Source organism: Bos javanicus, chromosome 26, assembly GCF_032452875.1.
Source record: "Bos javanicus breed banteng chromosome 26, ARS-OSU_banteng_1.0, whole genome shotgun sequence".
Lineage (NCBI taxonomy): Eukaryota > Metazoa > Chordata > Mammalia > Artiodactyla > Bovidae > Bos > Bos javanicus.
The window spans coordinates 39,278,222-39,296,798 of NC_083893.1; the positions used below are offsets into that span (position 1 = coordinate 39,278,222).

General features: G+C 39.3%; 1 protein-coding gene across 3 annotated transcripts in view; it reads left to right on the top strand.

Moving 5' to 3' along the window:
• Window positions 1–18,577, top strand: part of INPP5F (inositol polyphosphate-5-phosphatase F) — a 94,147-nt gene that overhangs the window by 12,814 nt on the left and 62,756 nt on the right. For 2 of the 3 annotated variants that reach the window (XM_061403653.1, XM_061403651.1), the window contains exon 2: window positions 11,806–11,886. In XM_061403653.1, coding sequence (XP_061259637.1) covers window positions 11,806–11,886 — 81 coding nt within the window. Of the gene's footprint in view, window positions 1–11,398; window positions 11,424–11,805; window positions 11,887–18,577 lie in introns of those variants that run through there. The other variant, XM_061403652.1, reaches the window with a different exon arrangement.

Here is an 18,577-nt window from a genome sequence, read left to right on the forward strand (position 1 = left end):
ATATATACACCACATCTTTTTATAACCATTCATCTGTTAACGGGCTTTCAGGTTGTCTCCGTGTCTTGGGTATTGTAAATAGTGCTGCTGTGAGCATAGGGGTGCCTGTGTCCCTTTGGGTTATAGTTTTGTCAGGATGTATGCCCAGGAGTGGCTTACTGGATCATATGGCAACTGTATTTTTAGTTTTTTGAGGAACCTCCATGTTCTTTTCTATAATAGTTGCAGCAATTTACATTCCAATCAGCAGTGTAAGAGGGTTCTCTTTTCTCCATACTCTCTCCAACATTTGTTATTTGTAGACTTTTTAATGATGGCCGTTCTGACCTGTGTGAGGTGGTACACCTTCTTGTAGTTCTCTAATAATTAGTGATGTTAAGGATCTATTCACATGCCTCTTGGTTACCTGTACGTCTTCTTTGGAGATGTGTCTATTTAGAACTTCTGCCCAAAAAAACACTTCCAAATATCCTTCATGATCAAAACTTTAGCCCTGTTGCTGCACTGTAATTATTAATAAATCCCTGTTTTAATGGAGAAGTCTAGAAATTCTTAGGATCCCTTTTCTTGGTATGTATCTCATCTTTTAACTATTCTGAGGTTTTTTTTTTGTTTTTCTATTTTTCCCTTAGGGTTACTTTTTTAAATGTATATTTTTTTTATATTAGCTTAACCAGCTTTTGCCAGTTCATTGTATTATGAGCTCTTTCTGCAGTTTATGGTACTTAATTATATGAAAATAGTTCAAAGCTGTATATGGACAGGCATCATCTTTGAATCAGACTGGTAGGATAAAACTAAGCTACTAATGCAGAGTCCAACTAGTAGCCTATAATCAGTTTGACCTGTAATTCTCAACCTAGCTTACCTTAGAATCATCTGGAAGAAATTTACAAAATACCTATGCCTGGGCCCCACCCTGACCAGCAGAGTCAGACTCTCCAGGTGTGGGGCCCAGGCATCAGTATTTATAAAGCTCCCAGATGACGACAATGATGGCCAGGGTCCAGGGCCACTGAGCTGGAGTTGACACTAGGAAAGCAGCAGCTGCTAGAACTTTTAAATTGGATTAGCTCTTTAGCTTGCTGAATGCTGGAAAATAATTACTGTTAGAGTTGAAAGAAATGTATATCAAATTTTGCATTTATAAGAAGGCAACTGAATCAGATTACTCCTTAACCTTTTCTTCTGGCCTAATTAAATTTTGAGAATTGAAGTATGGATGAGCTAACCACTGGACCTTCTAGTTCCTCATTGTAGAACCCTTTCCCTCATCTGTTTGACTTTGGCGTTGGTAATTGCCTTTTCAGAGCAATAATACCATTTGTCTTTAGCAGGAAATGAAACGAGTCAGATTATGTATGCATACCTTGGACCTTTTTTTTTTTTTTTTGACACGAGAGAAACTTCAGCAGCTGTGCAAAGCCCAGGGCTGTTCTTGGGCTCAGAGAGCAACATCAGTTATGGCTCTTGGAATGAGTGACTCATGCTGTCTGCAAGCACACAGTACTTAATCACTTGTTTTCTGTATACCAGGAGGAGGAGGGCACATGAAAATAGAAGCCATGGACTGCCAAATGGGATCTGAAATAAGAGTGGAAATGTTGACCTAATGGGTCAGACAGTTGAGCTTATGACAAAATACTTATGTTTTGTGTCTATGTTCCTTTAATGATTTCACTTATTAAAATTTGTCATTATTTCCCAAACCCTACGCTTTTGTAATTTGTAAGCAGCTCTACTCTTTGCTAGATAATTTTGATAATCCTAAAATTTAAAACCTATTTACAAACTTCAAATGTTTCTTTTTTGAAATTGTGTGCCACGTTGGAATATGCCTTTCAAAGGAAGGATTAGAAAGCAGTACATTTGTTGGAGCAGATAAATTACCTGGCTATTCTTTGTGGAAGGACAAGCCCACTGGCCATTTTCACTGCCATTCCCATGCCTTCTGCCTCCATGTAACCATTAATAATGGTGACAGGGTGTCCATTAACAAGCATATGCTAAGTTACTGCATGCAATCCATGGGGTCGAAAAGAGTTGGATGCAACTGAACTGAAGCTACTACATATGCTTAGACCAATATGGTTTATACTGATCTCTATGTGAACACCCTGCTAGTGCTTTTATTTTTATTTCCTTAGTAACAAAATAAAAACTACACACATATTTTGAAGTGTCTATTGTGTGTTAGACACTGTACCAGGCATAAAGTCATAGCAGCTCAAAAAGACACACTTAGCTTCCCTTCTTGTGCCAGTTACGTATCCTGCTTCAGACCTTCCTCCACTGGCTTGTCTCTTGTCTCGTTATTGGCTTGAGAAACTGTGAGCACTTCTTAGAGATTTTAAGATAATTTAAAGTTTCCCAAATTTTAGTTGTCTTTCATTGTTAGAAATCACATGAGAAATCATCATTTATTACATTTATTGAAAGAGAAACGCTTTTATTATTAAAAGTACCCACCTAGCAGAGACTTGTGTTTTGGGACTTTTCTTATTTTTTAATATTTATTTTTAATTGGAGGATAATTACTTTACAATGTTGTATTGATTTCTTTTGTACAGCAGTGTGAAGCAGGAGTTGACTCATTGGAAAAGACTCTGATGCTGGGAGGGATTGGGGGCAGGAGGAGAAGGGGACGACAGAGGATGAGATGGCTGGATGGCATCACCGACTCAATGCACATGAGTTTGGGTGAACTCTGGGAGTTGGTGATGGACAGGAAGGCCTGGCGTGCTGCAAGTCATGGGGTCGCAGAGTCAGACACGATTGAGCGACTGAACTGAATTGAACTGAGCCTCCCTCCCCGTCCCCCATCTCACCCTCTGTCGTTACAGAGCATCTTCCCACTGGCTGTCTGTTTTACACGTGGTAATGTATATATTTCAGTGGTACTCTCTTAATTTGTTCCATCTTTTCCTTCCCCTTCTGTGCCCAGAAGTCTGTTCTCTCTATCCACGTCCCTATTCCTGCCCTGCAAATAGGTTCACCAGTAACATTTTTCTAGATTCCGTATATATTTATTTTCTCTCTTTCTGACTTACTTTACTCTGTATAACAGGGGTCTAGGTTCATCCACCTCAGTTTAGCTGACTAAAATTTATTCCTTTTATGGCTGAGTAATACTCCTTTGTGCGATTCATGGGGTCGCAAAGAGTCGGACACGACTGAGGGACTGAACTGAACTGAATACTCCTTTGTATATATGTACCATAACTGCTTTATCCATTCATCTGTCGATGGACACATAGGTTGCTTCCATGTCCTGGCTATTGTAAATACTTATGCAATGAACATTGGGGTACACACATATTTTAGAATTGTGGGCTCTTTTCAGGGTATAGTCTCAGTAGTGGGATTGCTGGGTCGTATGGTAGTTTTATACTTAGTTTAAGGAATGTCCATACTGTTCTCCACAGTGACTGTATCAATTTGCATTCCCACCCACAGTGGTTCCCTTTTCTCCAAATCCTCTCCAGCATTTATTGTTTGTAGACTTTTTGATGATGGCCATTCTGACCAGTGTGAGATGATACTTCATTGTAGTTTTGATTTGCATTTCTCTAATCAAGAACAGTGTCAAGGGACTGTCTTTTAAAACAGCAAAAACTTAGGATGTTAGTCTTATTAAAAGTCAAAGACAATAAGCAATTGGTGGGAGAAGATTTCCAATTCACTTTTCCATGCTTGTTCCTATTTACTTGTTCATCTGGTAAGGTAACCATAAACGGTTCAGTAGCCGTTGAATGAGTCCCTGTTGTGTGTCAAACCCTGTGCTAGGCTGCAGGCATACATCCCATCCTTCCACGAACAACAGCCGTGTAATTGATCTGCTGCAACAAATGTATTGTTTCCTAATCTTCTTTTGAAAAGTATATTCTGTAAACAAAATAGGTCTAGAATTAAATTGATAGAAAAATTGAGATTTGATAGTCTTCTTTTTGAGTCTTTAGGAGTCTTTTAATTGGTAAGTTGAAATTTTACATTTATTATAATTAATAACAACAACACTGCTTCTTACTCATCTTTTCCATTTATTGTGCTTTTCTCAGTTTTTTTTTTTTTTTTTTTTTTTGGTTCTATCACCTTTTACTGTGTTCCACTGGGTAGTATGATTTTTATTTTATTTTGTTTTTGTTTTTTGGATGGTGTGAAATTTTTCAGATGCCTTTCTGTTGCTGATTAGAAGTTACCCATCCTGTTTTTCATTCTTGTGTTTCTCAGAAATTCAGACCAGTACTTATTTTCACATATACAACTGAAGTCTACTGATGTCTGTAGCATATTAAAAAGCAGAGACAGTACTTTGCCAACAAAGGTCTGTCTAGTCAAAGCTATGGTTTTTCCAGTAGTCATGTATGGATGTGAGAGTTGGACTATAAAGAAAGCTGAGCGCTGAAGAATTGATACTTTTGAACTGTGGTGTTGGAAAAGACTCTTGAGAGTCCCTTGGACTGCAAGGAGATCCAACCAGTCCATCCTAAAGGAGATCAGTCCTGAATATTCATTGGAAGGACCGATGCTGAAGCTGAAACTCCAATACTTTGGCTACCTGATGGGAAGAACTAACTCACTGGAAAAGACCCTGATGCTGGGAAAGATTGAAGACAGGAGGAGAAGGGGATGACAGAGGATGAGATGGTTGGATGGCATCACTGACTCAATGGACATGGGTTTGAGTAAACTCCAGGAGTTGGTGATGGACAGGGAGGCCTGGCGTGCTGCAGTCCATAGGGTCACAAAGAATCGAACACGACTGAGGGACTGAACTGAACTGATGTCTGTGTCTTTTCCCAAGCAATATTTCAACCTCCATTTGGACTTTATCTCTTCTAGATTTTTCCTCTCCAGTGTAAGGAACTTCGGGGAGGGGAGGAAGCTGGCAGTCACGCTTGATTTGCCATTTGGACCTGAATTGTGTTGCTAAGACTGAGACTGCATGCCTAATTTTGAGCTGCATCAGAGCCCTGTATCTGTTTCACATTCTGAAGAAACAGAATTTTGGGGGCATACATAAGCATTGAGATATTTCATAAAACCTTTATTACTCTCAGAAAGCCTTTAGGGATTATGGCCTTACCATAAATTTTAATGCAAAAAAACATTATTGAAGTTGTTTTTTTAAATATCCTTTTCTTTAAAAAAGCCATATGTAGACCCTTGATATAAAAATCTATAGAGAGATTTATTGAGTGGTAGGAACCTGGAATTTTAAATGCATATACATTTCCCAACTTGAGGTAAAAGTTATTGAACATTTATGTGCCAGACATTGTGCTGGGTACTTTCACATAATTCTTTCATTTAATCCTCATGAAAATCCTGTAAGTTAGATGGATTCCTGCTTACGAAAGAGGAACCTGAAGTTGAAAGAGGTTCCGAGACTACAGTAGAGCTAGTAGGACTTTCTCTCGGGACGTGGACCGCAGGTTGTGCCTGCATCGTGTAGAATCTCTTGGCTCTCTCCAGCCTTTCATTTCCAGCCGTGGCGCCAGGCCGCCCTTGTGCACACTCCTGTCATTGGATCTCTGGCTTTAGGCTTGCCTCTTTGGGTCCACTCTGTACATAGTGGCCCTAAAGTTCAATCTCACATGCAAATCTGCCCTCTCTGGAGGAGAATTTACTGTCTGTGGTCCTCCTGAGTTGGTCCCTGTTTGGTTTTTCAACCTTATTCTTACAACTTCCTGCCTTTTACCTTAGGGCCTTACTGTACCAAACCATTTAGTCTTCATTGCATTCAGTAAATATGTGAGTGCCTGTTATGTATTAAACAACCTGCTGGCTGTGAGGCTGCCCAGGGCTTTTCTCATGACCCAGGTAGGGGAGGTCCTAATTCCCAACAAGGACAGCAGCAGTGGGGATGGAGAGAAGTGAAACATTAGATATGAGGAGGTGGAGTCAACAGGACTTGGTGAGGAAGGAAAGCATTTTGAATGTCTCCCAGGTTCTGGCTTGTGCAGCTGGAATGATGGTGGTGAGCTGGAAGACTCCATATACTTTTAAAATGAGAGCATCATATCTGAGTAATTACACCTGGTAGGGAAGCTTATGGTGTTAGAGGTATGATAGAGCACTGGACCGAGAGTGAGAAATGGGGTTTCGGTTTTCACAATATGGGTAGTAAGTATCAGACACTTTAACCCCTGCCAGCCATGATTATGTTTGTTTGAAATACTGCAGATAACTTTCACTTTCCCACTTCAGATACTGAACGCTTCTAATGTGATTCAATGCAAATTATCTGACTCCAACCTATTTCTTCATTCTGAGTCATATGTTCAGTCAGTTGTCCATTCAGCATTTTGGAGCCTGCGGTGTATGTATCACGCACCTGAGACATAAAGCTGAATGAGACCAGGTCTCAATGAATTTTCTGTTCTCGATGGGCTTCCTGTTCAGTCAGAGAGACAGGCAAATCAATAATTAGGTGCATTAAACCAAAATGATAAGTCACAAAGGGTATATGAGCAGGGTCCAGGGGGCTCACAAAAGAGAGCCTGATCAGCTCTGCTGGGTGGGTGGAGAGGGGAATGTGTCAGGGAACACCAGTGACCCTTGTTCTGAGTCAGGAATGAAAAGCAGGCTGAAGTGGGTGGGGAGCAGCATTCCAGGCCCAGCCCTCGGACACTTCTGGAAGATGAAGGATGCTGGGGGTGGGGAGGCAGGAAGAGAGTAGACAGGAGCAACCCATGCACAGCCTTGCAAGCTTTTCCAAGGAATTTGGACTTTGTTTCTCAGGCTTGGGATGTAGGAGAAGTAATATGATTAGATTAACAGTGTTCTGTGTTGTATGTACTTATTTTTTTTAATGCCTGATATATTTCTTTTACAATATTAATCTTAGACAAACTAGACTTTAGGGCAAAAGAGCAGTATTTGAAATAAAGGCAGTTATTACATCCTGATGAGCAGAGCAGTTCACCAGGAAGATATGATAATTCTCAATCTGTGTGTGCCTGACAACATAGTTTCAAAAAATATAATGCAAAAATTACAAAGGAAAAATGGGAGGGGGGAATACATAAAGCATGAGATTTAAAAAACAAAGCAAAACAAAAAACCCTCTCAAACTGTCAATATTAGGCTAAGCAGTCAAATAATTAGCAAGTACATAGAGCAGTTGAAGAAAATAACAAAGTTGATAAAGAGCCCTTACCCCAGAGTTTAACAGTGTATTCTGTGTTTGAAGTAAGAAATACTTTAAAAATCCTGACCTGAACAGACACATATGTATGTATGTAGCGGAAACAAAAGTTTTGTGAAATGTTTTTCCTTATGTGGTGCAGTTTTTCTGTTTTCTGTTTCATTAGTGCTGATCTCATTGTACAAAACTGATAAAATGACTCGCTAATGGATTGAATTGATGCCCTTTTTCTTGAAAACACTAAGCAAATATACATGCTTTTCAAGTGCACACAGAACATTTACAAACGGACTTTCTGGATTCTCCTCACCACGCCTAGCATCTGCTGCTACTCTTGTTCTGCCTCTGTCCTTCCCCCTGCATAGAAAAGATGACTTGGACTCCTATTTGTACTGAGTCAAGGCCATTCGATACATGCATCTGCTTCTCAGCTCCATTTCTGTATTTAGCCTTTTCATCTTTTCTTCCAGACTTAGTAAAAAGTAATATCTTCTCCCACTCCCCGGGTTCACTTTTATACCTGTACTTTTGATTTCCTTTTCTTCTGTTTTCTTTTCCTCCTTTAATATCTCCTCTGGTTCTTATACCTAAACATTTCCCCTTGACCATCCCATCATGAACTCAGTCTTAATGAACTTACCTGGTTCTCTCTTTGAATCTCAAAGATTATCAGTGACTATTATTTTTAGTCAATTAGACCACAAAATATAGCTTTTTCTGTTTTTGTTTTTTTTTTTAAAGTGAAATTTAAATTTTCTTCAATGGCTGATATAGTCAAACAGTTCAAAATACCATAGGTGCAAAAGGGTATTATTTGAGTTAAGAGGTTTTCACCCGCCTTTTCTCCCAGCTCCTATATACCCTGCTTTTTGTACCTTGCTCCTTCTTACTCATCTCTGTCCTCAACTTATCCCTCTCTGGAGAGGATAGCTGTTTCACTGTCATTTGTAAGTTTACCCTCTTCCTGTCCTTTGTGTAGCTTCCTTTAAGGTGTTTCATGTTAATCTCCTTCTGTGCTTTCTTCACCTACTGCCCACCCTGCTCCCCAACTACCATATCCTTTCAAGCCAACACTCTTGTAATAAAAACCATCTAGCTCCTTTCCACCTCCTTTCAGTGCTGTCAGCTAATCCCTGGCTGCAGTCTTGTTTTACTTTTGTTATTATTTGCCTGCCAAGGCCTCCAGGAAGTAAGGTTCCTTAATGAGTCTTTTATTCAAGTCTCTCCTTATTGGCCTCAGTGTACTTTTTCTAGTCTTCCCAATGAAGATCTCCACCATACTCACCGTACTCCTTGGTCTTCTGATCTATATTGTTTGCTCCTTTATTTTCTTATCTTCTCAGTACCTGGTTCCTGAAATGTACTTGATAAGTATTTCCCCAGTGAAGGAATGGATTCCAAAACAAACCTTGTACTTTCTTTCTGCCACATCATTCTTCTTTCTGATTTCCTTATGCTTGAAGTTCCACTTCCTCTGTGCAGCTGTTCATGACTGCTTTAGCACTGACTTTTCATCCTCCATATTCCTCAAGCTCATTTGATACCCAAGGGATAGAAACCTGCAACTGTGCTTGTTCATTTGGGGTCAGGGTGAGATTATGAATAGCTGGAGCTCTTTCCTTAGCAGGGGCATCAGTGTTGGCAGAGGTTGAGATGTGGCCTGCCTGATGGGGATTCTGGTTATTTGAAAAGAAATCAGGATACTTCTAGTTTATATACCAACATGAATTCCAGGGTTAGGGTTAGATTTTTATAAATTAACAAAGGGGTAAAATTAATAAATGATTGATAACAGATAAGGAACAACTTAGTGATCTTCCCTGTAGCTCAGATGGTAAAGAATCTGCCTGCAATGCAGAAGACTTGGGTTCGATCCCTGGGTGGGGAAGATCCTCTGGAGAAGGAAATGGCAGCCCACTCCTGTATTCTTGCCTGGAGAATCCCATGGACAGAGGAGCCCGGCAGGCCACAGTCCATGGGGTTGCAAAGAGTCAGACCCGACTGAGCGACTAACACTACTACCCCTAAGGAACAACTTGATAAGATAATAAGGGAAATAATGATGGATAATGAAAGTGATTTGTATAAAAATTTAAAACTGAAAGTATTTACAAACATGTCAGAGTTGATGTCCTTAGTATAAAAACTCATAAATCCATAAGGAACATAAAAAATTCTTAGGAGATCTGAATAAGGAAATCATAGAAGAAGAACCATAAGCAGCCAGTTTTATAATTAAATGTTTAATCTTACAAGCAATGAAAAGAAAGTAAACATCATTTAGGCAATGGATGCCATCAAAATAGCAAAATTTGCAAAGAAATTCTAAATGATAGCAAGCGTAAGAAGCATTTTTATATGCTTCTAGCAGAAATCTAACTTGGTGTATAACCTTTGTTGATAGTATTGAAAGCTTTGTTTTTAAGTTTTCACCTACTGATTTCATCCCTAAGAGTTTGTCCTAAAGCTACTAATTAGCAAATAAAATACTTGCATAATATTCATCATTTATCACAGCATTTTTTATAATAGGGAAAAACTGGAAATGACTTAAATGCCCAAGAGTGAGACAGTGCTTCCTTAAGTGGAAAATTAGACAGCTGTGAAGTTATAATTTTGAAGAATATTTTAAAGATGTGAGAAAATACTCATGAAATATTATAAGAAGTTAGCATATAGTGATATTGCAATATTGCAGTTGGATATGCACACAAATATATGATGTGAAATGTAGCAAAATAATATTCTCTCTGGATGACAGGATGGAAGTGATAAAGTGTTTTTTCCAATCTTACAGTGTATTACTTTTATAAGAATGCATGTTACTTAAAATGTAAATATTGTCTTATTGATTAGTTCCATGTGTGTATAGATTCTGTGTTTGGACGGTTAAGAGCACAGGCCATGTGGTGTAGACATGGCTTTGAATTGCAGCTCTGGCCTTGGCCCATTGTGTGATATGGCCACTTTACTTTTCTAAGGCTGCATTTCCTCATCTGTGATTTGGAACCTGGTACCTAACTCAGAGAAGGCAATGGCAACCCACTCCAGTACTCTTGCCTGGAAAGTCCCATGGATGGAGGAGCCCAGGCTGCAGTCCATGGGGTTGGGAAGAGTCAGACACGACTGAGCGACTTCACTTTCACTTTTCACTTTCATGCGTTGGAGAAGGAAATGGCAACCTACTCCAGTGTTCTTGCCTGGAGAATCCCAGGGACGGGGAGCCTGGTGGGCCGCCGTCTTTGGGGTCGCACGGAGTCGGACACAACTGAAGCGACTTAGCAGCAGCAGTACCTAACTGCTAGAGAGTCATCAGGATTAGAAATGATAGTATGTATAATAGCCTTTAAAAAATTAATTCTCTATTTTACTTTAATTCTTGCAATAAAAACAGAAGTCAACTTTTTTTTTGCCTCCCACTGAATATATCATTAATAACAAAGATGTTCAAGATACAGTAGTCAAAACTCAAATGAATTTGGAGACTATTAAGTCTTTTGTAATTACCCACATGAGTTACAGATTGATTATACATTTCATTAAAATAAAATTTAAATGGTAGTAATTAAAATGTAATTTAAAATTTCTGCTAAGAGAAATAATGTTTTCATTCTTGCTAATCTTTTCCTGCTATTGAACCACCACTAATATTACCTTTATCTGCATGGGTATAACAGCCTTTTGTAGCCTGCGTTCCACAACAGAATTCAGCCCTAACGTCCTCAGGCATCTGTTGTGTGTAATGAATTAGCTTCTCTTCTGTGTGTCTAGAATGGTACAAATGATCTACCATCCTTGGGAGAATTGAGAATACAGTCATCCAAGTCATTGTCTTGTTCTGTGGTTCAGATGAGAAACCCTGACTGGGATGCCTGGCACATAGTAGGCACTCAGTATAGATAGAAGTGATTCCTGTTGTTGTTGCCATAGAAGTCACATGAAAGAGAACTGGCTTTCCGAATTTCTTTGTTTGGTGTTAGCTTCTTTGGGAAAGGATATTTTCCGGAGTGTGATTCAGTAAGTGGACATCTCTGGGGGGGTGGTTCTCAGTTCTTGTCTCTGGATCTGAGACTGGCTCTGGCAGTAGGACCTTGGATAACTCCTCTCTTTGCCCTCTTATATTGTACCAGCCTCCTTCCTCCACTGCAGGGCGCCAAAGTACTGCCTCCCATCCAAGTAGAGTTTTAGAATGTCAGTTATCTTCCCATAACTGTCCTTATGTTAGAGAACTTACTCAGGCCTCGGATTTAATGCCTCTCTACAATGGCTTTTAGTAATGTATTCAGTTCTGGGTGTTGATACCTGCTCTTTTGGGTTGCTGATCATTTTTTAATACATTGCTAAAGACACTTTGTATTTTAAATCATTTTGTGACTTCTCTGTGACATTTATTTAAAAAATTTTTTATTTTTGTACAGTGTTAAAGGTTACTTTCCATTTACAGTTATCAGGAAAGATTGGTTCTGTCCCGTGTGCTGTATTATATGATCCATCCTTGAGCCCTCTTACACCCCGTAGTTTGTGCCTCCCCTTCCCTCACCTTTATCTTGTCCCTTCTCTCCCCACTGGTAACCACTAGTTTGTTCTCTATAAAGATATTGTTTTAATGTTTTCCAATGAATACTTTCTCATGACTGCTTCTTATTTTATTTTAGCTACCGATCTGCTTCTTGCGTGGAATCCCATTTGTTTGGGGTTGGTAGAAGGTGTTATTGGAAAAATTCAGCTTCATTCAGGTATGTTTCTGTAAACTCTTTAAGCTTGTCAAATTTAATGTGGCATTCTGTGACGTTGTCTTCTTTGAGGATAAATGTAGATTCTGTAATGGCCTGGATTCCTTTACCTTAATTTTGGATCTACCCAAAGTGGGTATATTTCCGTGTTGCAGAAGCCAGTACTCGAGAAGCCAAGCACCACACTTGGAGAGTTGAAGAACTCAAGTTTATTATGCCAGCGGGCCCAGAGGAGTTAACACTCCAAGCTCTGAGCCCCGAACAAAAGGATTACAGAGCTTTTATAGACAGACTGTAGTGGGCAACACTAGCTGTTAATAGGCTGGTTTAAACTAAGGAGTTTCGTGAGCACAGGAACAGTGGTCAAGATGGGGAGGGGGATGCCTGACCTGGACAGGCATGATTAAGCAGGTTTGCAGAGGCTGGGAGATTGCAAAGAGCAGGACAAGGGTGAGTGAGATAAACTCCAGTTCCTAGTATTGCAAGTCCCCACTTTTTGAAACTACGTGACCTACGTGATCTAGACTTTGCAAGGGGCAAGCTGAGTTATAGAGGCAGAAGGAAAAGGAGGTTATGTAAAATTTTAACTTTTCCTCTTCATCCATATAAGGGAAACAAAAAAAACAGGCATCCCTCATTTTATTGTCCTTTGCAGATGTTGTGTTTTTTTACAGATTGAAGGTTTATGGCAATTCTGAGTCCAACAAATACATTGGCGCCATTTTTCCAGCAGCATTTGATCATTTCATGTCTCTGTGTTACATTTAGGTAATTCTTACAGTACTTCAAACTTTATATTTGTTATGGTGATCTGTGATCAGTGATCTTTGTTACTGTTATGATTCACTGAAGGCTCAGATGATGGTTAACATTTTTTAGTAAGAAAGTATTTTCTAATTGAAGGATAGTTGATATACAGTGTTAGTTTCTGGTATACGGCAAAGTGATTGTTATGCATATATATACACACACACACACACACTTCCATGTTCTTTTATATTATAGGTTAATATAAGATACTGAATATAGCTCCCTGTGTAATACAGTAGGATCTTGTTGTTTATCTATTTTATATTTATATATAGAAGTTTGTACCTGCTAATCCCAAACTCCTAGTTCATCCCTCCCCTATCCTTCTTCCCTCTGGTAATCGTAAGTTTGTTTTTTAAGTCTATGAGTCTTTCTCTATTTTGTAAATAAGTTCATTTGTGTTATATTTTAGATTCCATGGGTAAGTGATATCATATGGTGTTTGTCTTTCTCTTTCTGGCTTATTTACTTTATGATAATCTCTCGGTCTATCCATGTTGCTGCAAATGGCATTATTTCATTCTTTAGTAAGGCTGAATAGTTTTCTATTGCCTATATACCACATCTTCTTTATCCATTCATCTGTTGATGGACATTTAATTGCTTCCATGTCTTGGCTGTTATATGAATAGTGCTGCTATGAACTTTGGTACATTGCTATGTATCTTTTCAAATTATAGTTTTCTCTGGATATGTCCCCTGGGGTGCGATTACTGGATCATGTGGCAACTGTATTTTTAGTTTTTAAAGAAACCTCCATACTGTTTTCTTTGTGGCTGCACCAATTTACATTCCCACCAACAGTGTTGGAAGGTTTCCTTTTCTCCACACCCTCTCCAACATTTGTTATTTGTGGACTTTTTAATAATGGCCATTCTGACTGGTGTGAGGTGGTCCCTCATTGTTTTGATTTGCATTTCTCTAATAATTAGCATTGCTGAGCATCTCTTTCAACTGCCGATTGGCCATCTGTATGTCGTCTTTGGAGAAATGTTAACTTAAGGTAATTTTTTGCCCATTTTTGATTGAGTTGTTTTTTTGTTACTGAGTTGTATGAGCTGTTTGTGGTATTTTGGAAATTAAGCCCTTGTCAGTGACATGGTTTGCAAATATTTTCTCCTATTCTGTAGATTGTCTTTTCATTTTGTTTATGGCTTTCTTTGTTGTATAAAAGCTTATAAGTTTGGATTAAGTTCCATTTGTTTATTTTTGGTTTTATGTCTATAGCCTGGGGAGACTGACCTTAGAAAACAGTGGTATGATTTATGTCAGAGAATGTTTTGTCTCTGTTCTCTTCTAGGAGTTTTATGGTGTCATCTTATACTTAAACCATTTTGAGTTTATTTTTGTGTAGAGTGTGAGGGTGTGTTTTAACTTCATTGATTTACATGAGCTGTCCAGCTTTTCCAACACCACTTGCTGAAGAACCTGTCTTTTCTCCACTGTAGTCAATATGTTCATTGAAGAAGTACTTTTAATTAAAGTATGTACATTTTTAGACATAATTCATTGCACACTTAGTAGACTACAGTTTGGTGTAAACAACTTTTATAGCCACTGGGAAACCAAAAAAATTTGTGTGACTTGTTTTATTGATGTATTTGCTTCATTGCAGTAGTCTGGAACTGATCTCCAAGGGATGCCTATAAAGCTTTAGAGAAAGGAGGCATAATATTAAAATCCTTTCTTCCTCTTAAACCCAACAACTTATTAAATGCCTACTCTCAGGAATTGCGTTAGTTGGTGGAATACAATAGTGAGCAAAAACTGACCTGTTCCCACTCTCATGGAGCTTTCGGTTTAAGAGGGAAGGCTAGACATTAGTGATTAATCACTGAAATAAATGTATAATTATTTGTTAATTGTGATAGGTGCTCTGACAGATACACCAACTTCAGTGGTTTTGAGGGAGAGAATAGTGGAAATAAGGCTGGAGAGGTAGGCAGGTGGCAGACTAGGACTGATGGGCTTTGGTCAGCTGTCTATTCCTCATATAGTCAACTCTGGCCAGGGAAGAGAAAGAGTCTGTTAGTACACAGTGCGGTGCTCCTGGGAGTCCTGTCCAGGAAAAGCAAATTGACGGAAGGTCTGGTTCATTCACTAGACCCTCCCTTGGCAGGACAGGCACCTGTGCCCTGAGTTCAGAGGGAATTTTGTTAAAAGATAGGTGTAACATAGGCTTCCAAAAGTCATGAAAAGGACTAACTGAAATATTTTAAGCACAAAATTTAAATATATATTTTTTCACTGTTATTGATTTTAATGTGAGTTAAGAGCTATAGGAAGCTTTGCTATTACTGCTATGCAATCAGGAGTGTAGCCACCCTTGTATGTTTTAAAAAATTCTTTTAAGGTAAAATTATTGCACATTTGGAAGCCAGGTTGATTTCTGAATATAAAGCAAAAATTGCCATAGAGAGTCTTAATTTCTTTTTGCTAATTTTTTTTGTTTATTTAAAAAAATTGTTAAATATTTTATTGACACAAAGAGCTATTTGTCACCGATACACAGTATACTTGTTGTAAATTAAACACATTTATCTACCACGTTGATTAAGAAATGAAACCAATGTCTTTGGAACTCTTGCTGCCTTTCTCCAAGAGTCTTGTTCCCTTCAAGAGAACCTGTGATTTTGAATATTGTACTTATTAGCCCATTGATTTTCATTATTGCTTTTGTTACATATATACCCCTAAATAATATATTGCTAAGTTTTATATTTTGGAAATTTGGTATAAATGATGTTAAGCCACTTGTGTTCCTTCACTTGTTGCCCCTACCCACACAACTGGATACTTTTGAGATTTGTCCACTTTGATATATGAAACTTTAGTTCCTATCTTCACTATTGTATTACGATATCATAATTTGTCCTTTTCCCCATCATTGGGTAATTTTTATTTTTGGGGCTTTTTTTGGCCATTAGAAATGAGACCACTGTGAGTGTTCTTGTACATTCTGTCTTTGGTAGTTTTGAATTCTTTCAGTACAAAGGAGAAAAGCATTTAGACATTGTGTAACATGCTAATAAGTATTTTAGTCACACTCTCCTACCTGTCCACATTTACATACTTATATTTTTAATTCATTTATATGCTGACAGGATAATTTCACAGTTGAATGTTCTGAGCTAAAATTCATTTTCTATTGTTTAAGTGAAGCATATGAAACTTTTGAGTTATTTTTCTCCAATTTCAGTTACATCTTGAAACAATGAATAAATCACTGACATGAGTCAAGAGACCTAAATTCAAGCTTTATTTATTAGAGCTTTGAGATATGAGAGAAATTATATAACATCTGTTTCATCTGTTGCTGTGTAATAAACTGCCACAAAAGTTTTAAAGCCTTAAGTAACAGTTTAGAGTATCTCAAGTTCTGTGGGTTGACACATGGCTCTTCTGCCCTTTTTGCCTGTTGGCCAGGGTCATCTGAGTGGCAGCACTCAGCTAGGGGTTTGCCTGGGGCATCTTAGTTTTCCTTCATGTGGCATTTCTTCCATGTAGCTCATCTCACGAGGCCTCTTTTTGGGCCCTCTCTGTCTCCTGGATACCTGGACATCCTTTCAGGGTGCTGAGGTGACAAGTTCCAGTGTAGAAGGGCTTATCAAGCCTCTACTTGCATCACTGACTTGCTAATATCCCATTGGTCAGAGGAGGTCACACAGCCAAATCCAGAACCAACATGGGAAGGGGCTTCGCAGGGGTTTGCATCCCAGGAGGCTAGTTCATTGGGGCCCCCAATGCCCCAGAGCCTCTACTTCCTTGTAAACTATAAAACAAGAATGAAAATAACTGCTCACTTTTTTTTTCCTGAGGGTATTGTGGGTCTCACATGAGGTAGTATACTTAAAGGTGCTTAGTAAATTATCACTATTTTATCAATTCTTTTGGTTGCAAATACAAACCTATCAGTTTATGCAAACAAGTTTTTATTAGAATTCAAGGGAACAAAACCAAAAAGTTGATTTGTTCAGGATCTGAGATTACATTTTTTGGCAGACAGTCTCTGACCATCACTTGTGTCTGTACATCTCTTATACATTCTTGTCTTTTTTTGGGTTTCTCTGTGTTTGTGTATGTGGGATGAAATTTCTGTCCTTATGTGGTACTCAGACCGACCTTAGCCCTCAAGCCAACCAGCATCTGATGTTCCCTATAACTTCTGGAGATTGACGGGCTCTCTAGTTAAGACCCTAGGAAAGAGACCCTTTTTGGCTCAGTCTGAGTCAGGGGCCTCCCCTGGTCACAAAGTTCAAACATGCCCACTACACTAAGCAGGACAGTCGGTCAAAGCAGGAGGGTTTGAACTTGGCAAACAAACCCCAAGTCATTTCCTAAAGCAGTGTACAAATATACTACTGGTTGGTGAGTTTGATGCAGTGAAAGTATGGTCTTTAGGCAGGTGGGGGCATTTCTTATGGTCTTTTGTGGTCAGCCCCTGTTTACATACACCTTCCCTCCTTTTAGGACCTTTCTTTGGACCAAAAAGAAGTTGGTAGGCAGTGTAGATACCTGTCATGTAGGATATTTTGGAAGAGGGAAAAGTGAGGGAATAGAGTGAACTAGAGAAAATAATAAAATAATAAAAAGAAGTAAATGGGGCTGGGAAAGTTTTTCATGCTCCTAATCTCTGTACTTCCCCCCCGCCCCCGCCCTGTCCCCTCTTGCCGCATCACTTCTAAGGTTTGGCTGTTAAGAAAGGATACAGGGGAAAAAAACAAAGGAAAATCTCTTTTCTGGGCCCCCTGCTGCTCTTTCCCTCACCCGGAGAACTGCAGCCCCACCCTGGGTACCACTCCACCCCGGCTCCCATGCTCTGAGCATCCAGCTTGCTCTTCCCGCCTTCTCTTTCTTCATCCTCTGTCCTGGGCATGCCTCATTTCCTTCCCACCCTGTGTTCCACCTAAGCTCTTGCTTTGACCACACTATCAACTTGCCCGCTGGGAGTGTGGTCCTGATATGTGTTAGAACTGAAATAATCACTCCAAGTGCACTTTCCCATGGGAGCATCTTACCTTCTGGGGGTAGAAGATGAGGGGAAGAAAATGTCTGTACTTAAACTCTTTCTCACTCCTCTTTCCCTCCTACTTATTCTCTACATATTAATGCATGAATTTCTGTTCTTGCCTAGTGAGATGGGAACGAAGTTTACTTGAACAGTTGTCATTGACAGTCTAAAAGCGGCGTGGGTGAGCTGTGACTGTCATCAGGCAGTCGTGACTTTGGAACGGCATTAGTTTGCTAGGCTGCCGCAGCAAAGTTCCTCAAACTTGGGGGCTTAAACAAATTTATTTTCTTGTCGTTCTGGAGGCTTAAAGTCTAAGATCTAGTCATCAGGGTTGGTTTCTTCTGAGGCCTCTTTTGTTGGCTTGTAGATGGCTATCTTCTCCTTGTGTCTTCACATTATTTTCACTCTTGTGTGTGTCTCCAGATTTCTTCTTATAAGGACACCGGTCATTAGGGATTAGAGTGCACCCTAATGACCTCATTTAACTTAATTACAGCTTTAAAGATCCCATTCTTTAAAACAGGCTCACATTCTGAGGCTCTGGGGGTTAGGACTCCAACATAATGAATTTTAAGGGGACCTAATTCAATCCATAATAGGAACCTAACATCCTCTGGAATGCTCACTACAAAAGCATGTCCAGGAGAATTCTCACCTTTGCATCTGCCCTTTTCTCTTATAGTGGAATAGGCCATTCCCCAAATAGCACTGGGTAGGCACTGGCCCCAGCACTGGACTGACCTTGAGGTCACATGATTGCCTTGGATCAGGTTATTCATCCAAGCCTCGGTTGCTGGGTGATGATACCACCTAGATAGGGTTATGGTAAGTTTAATAAACTCTCATTAAGTGCTTAGCATGGCTTCTGATAAT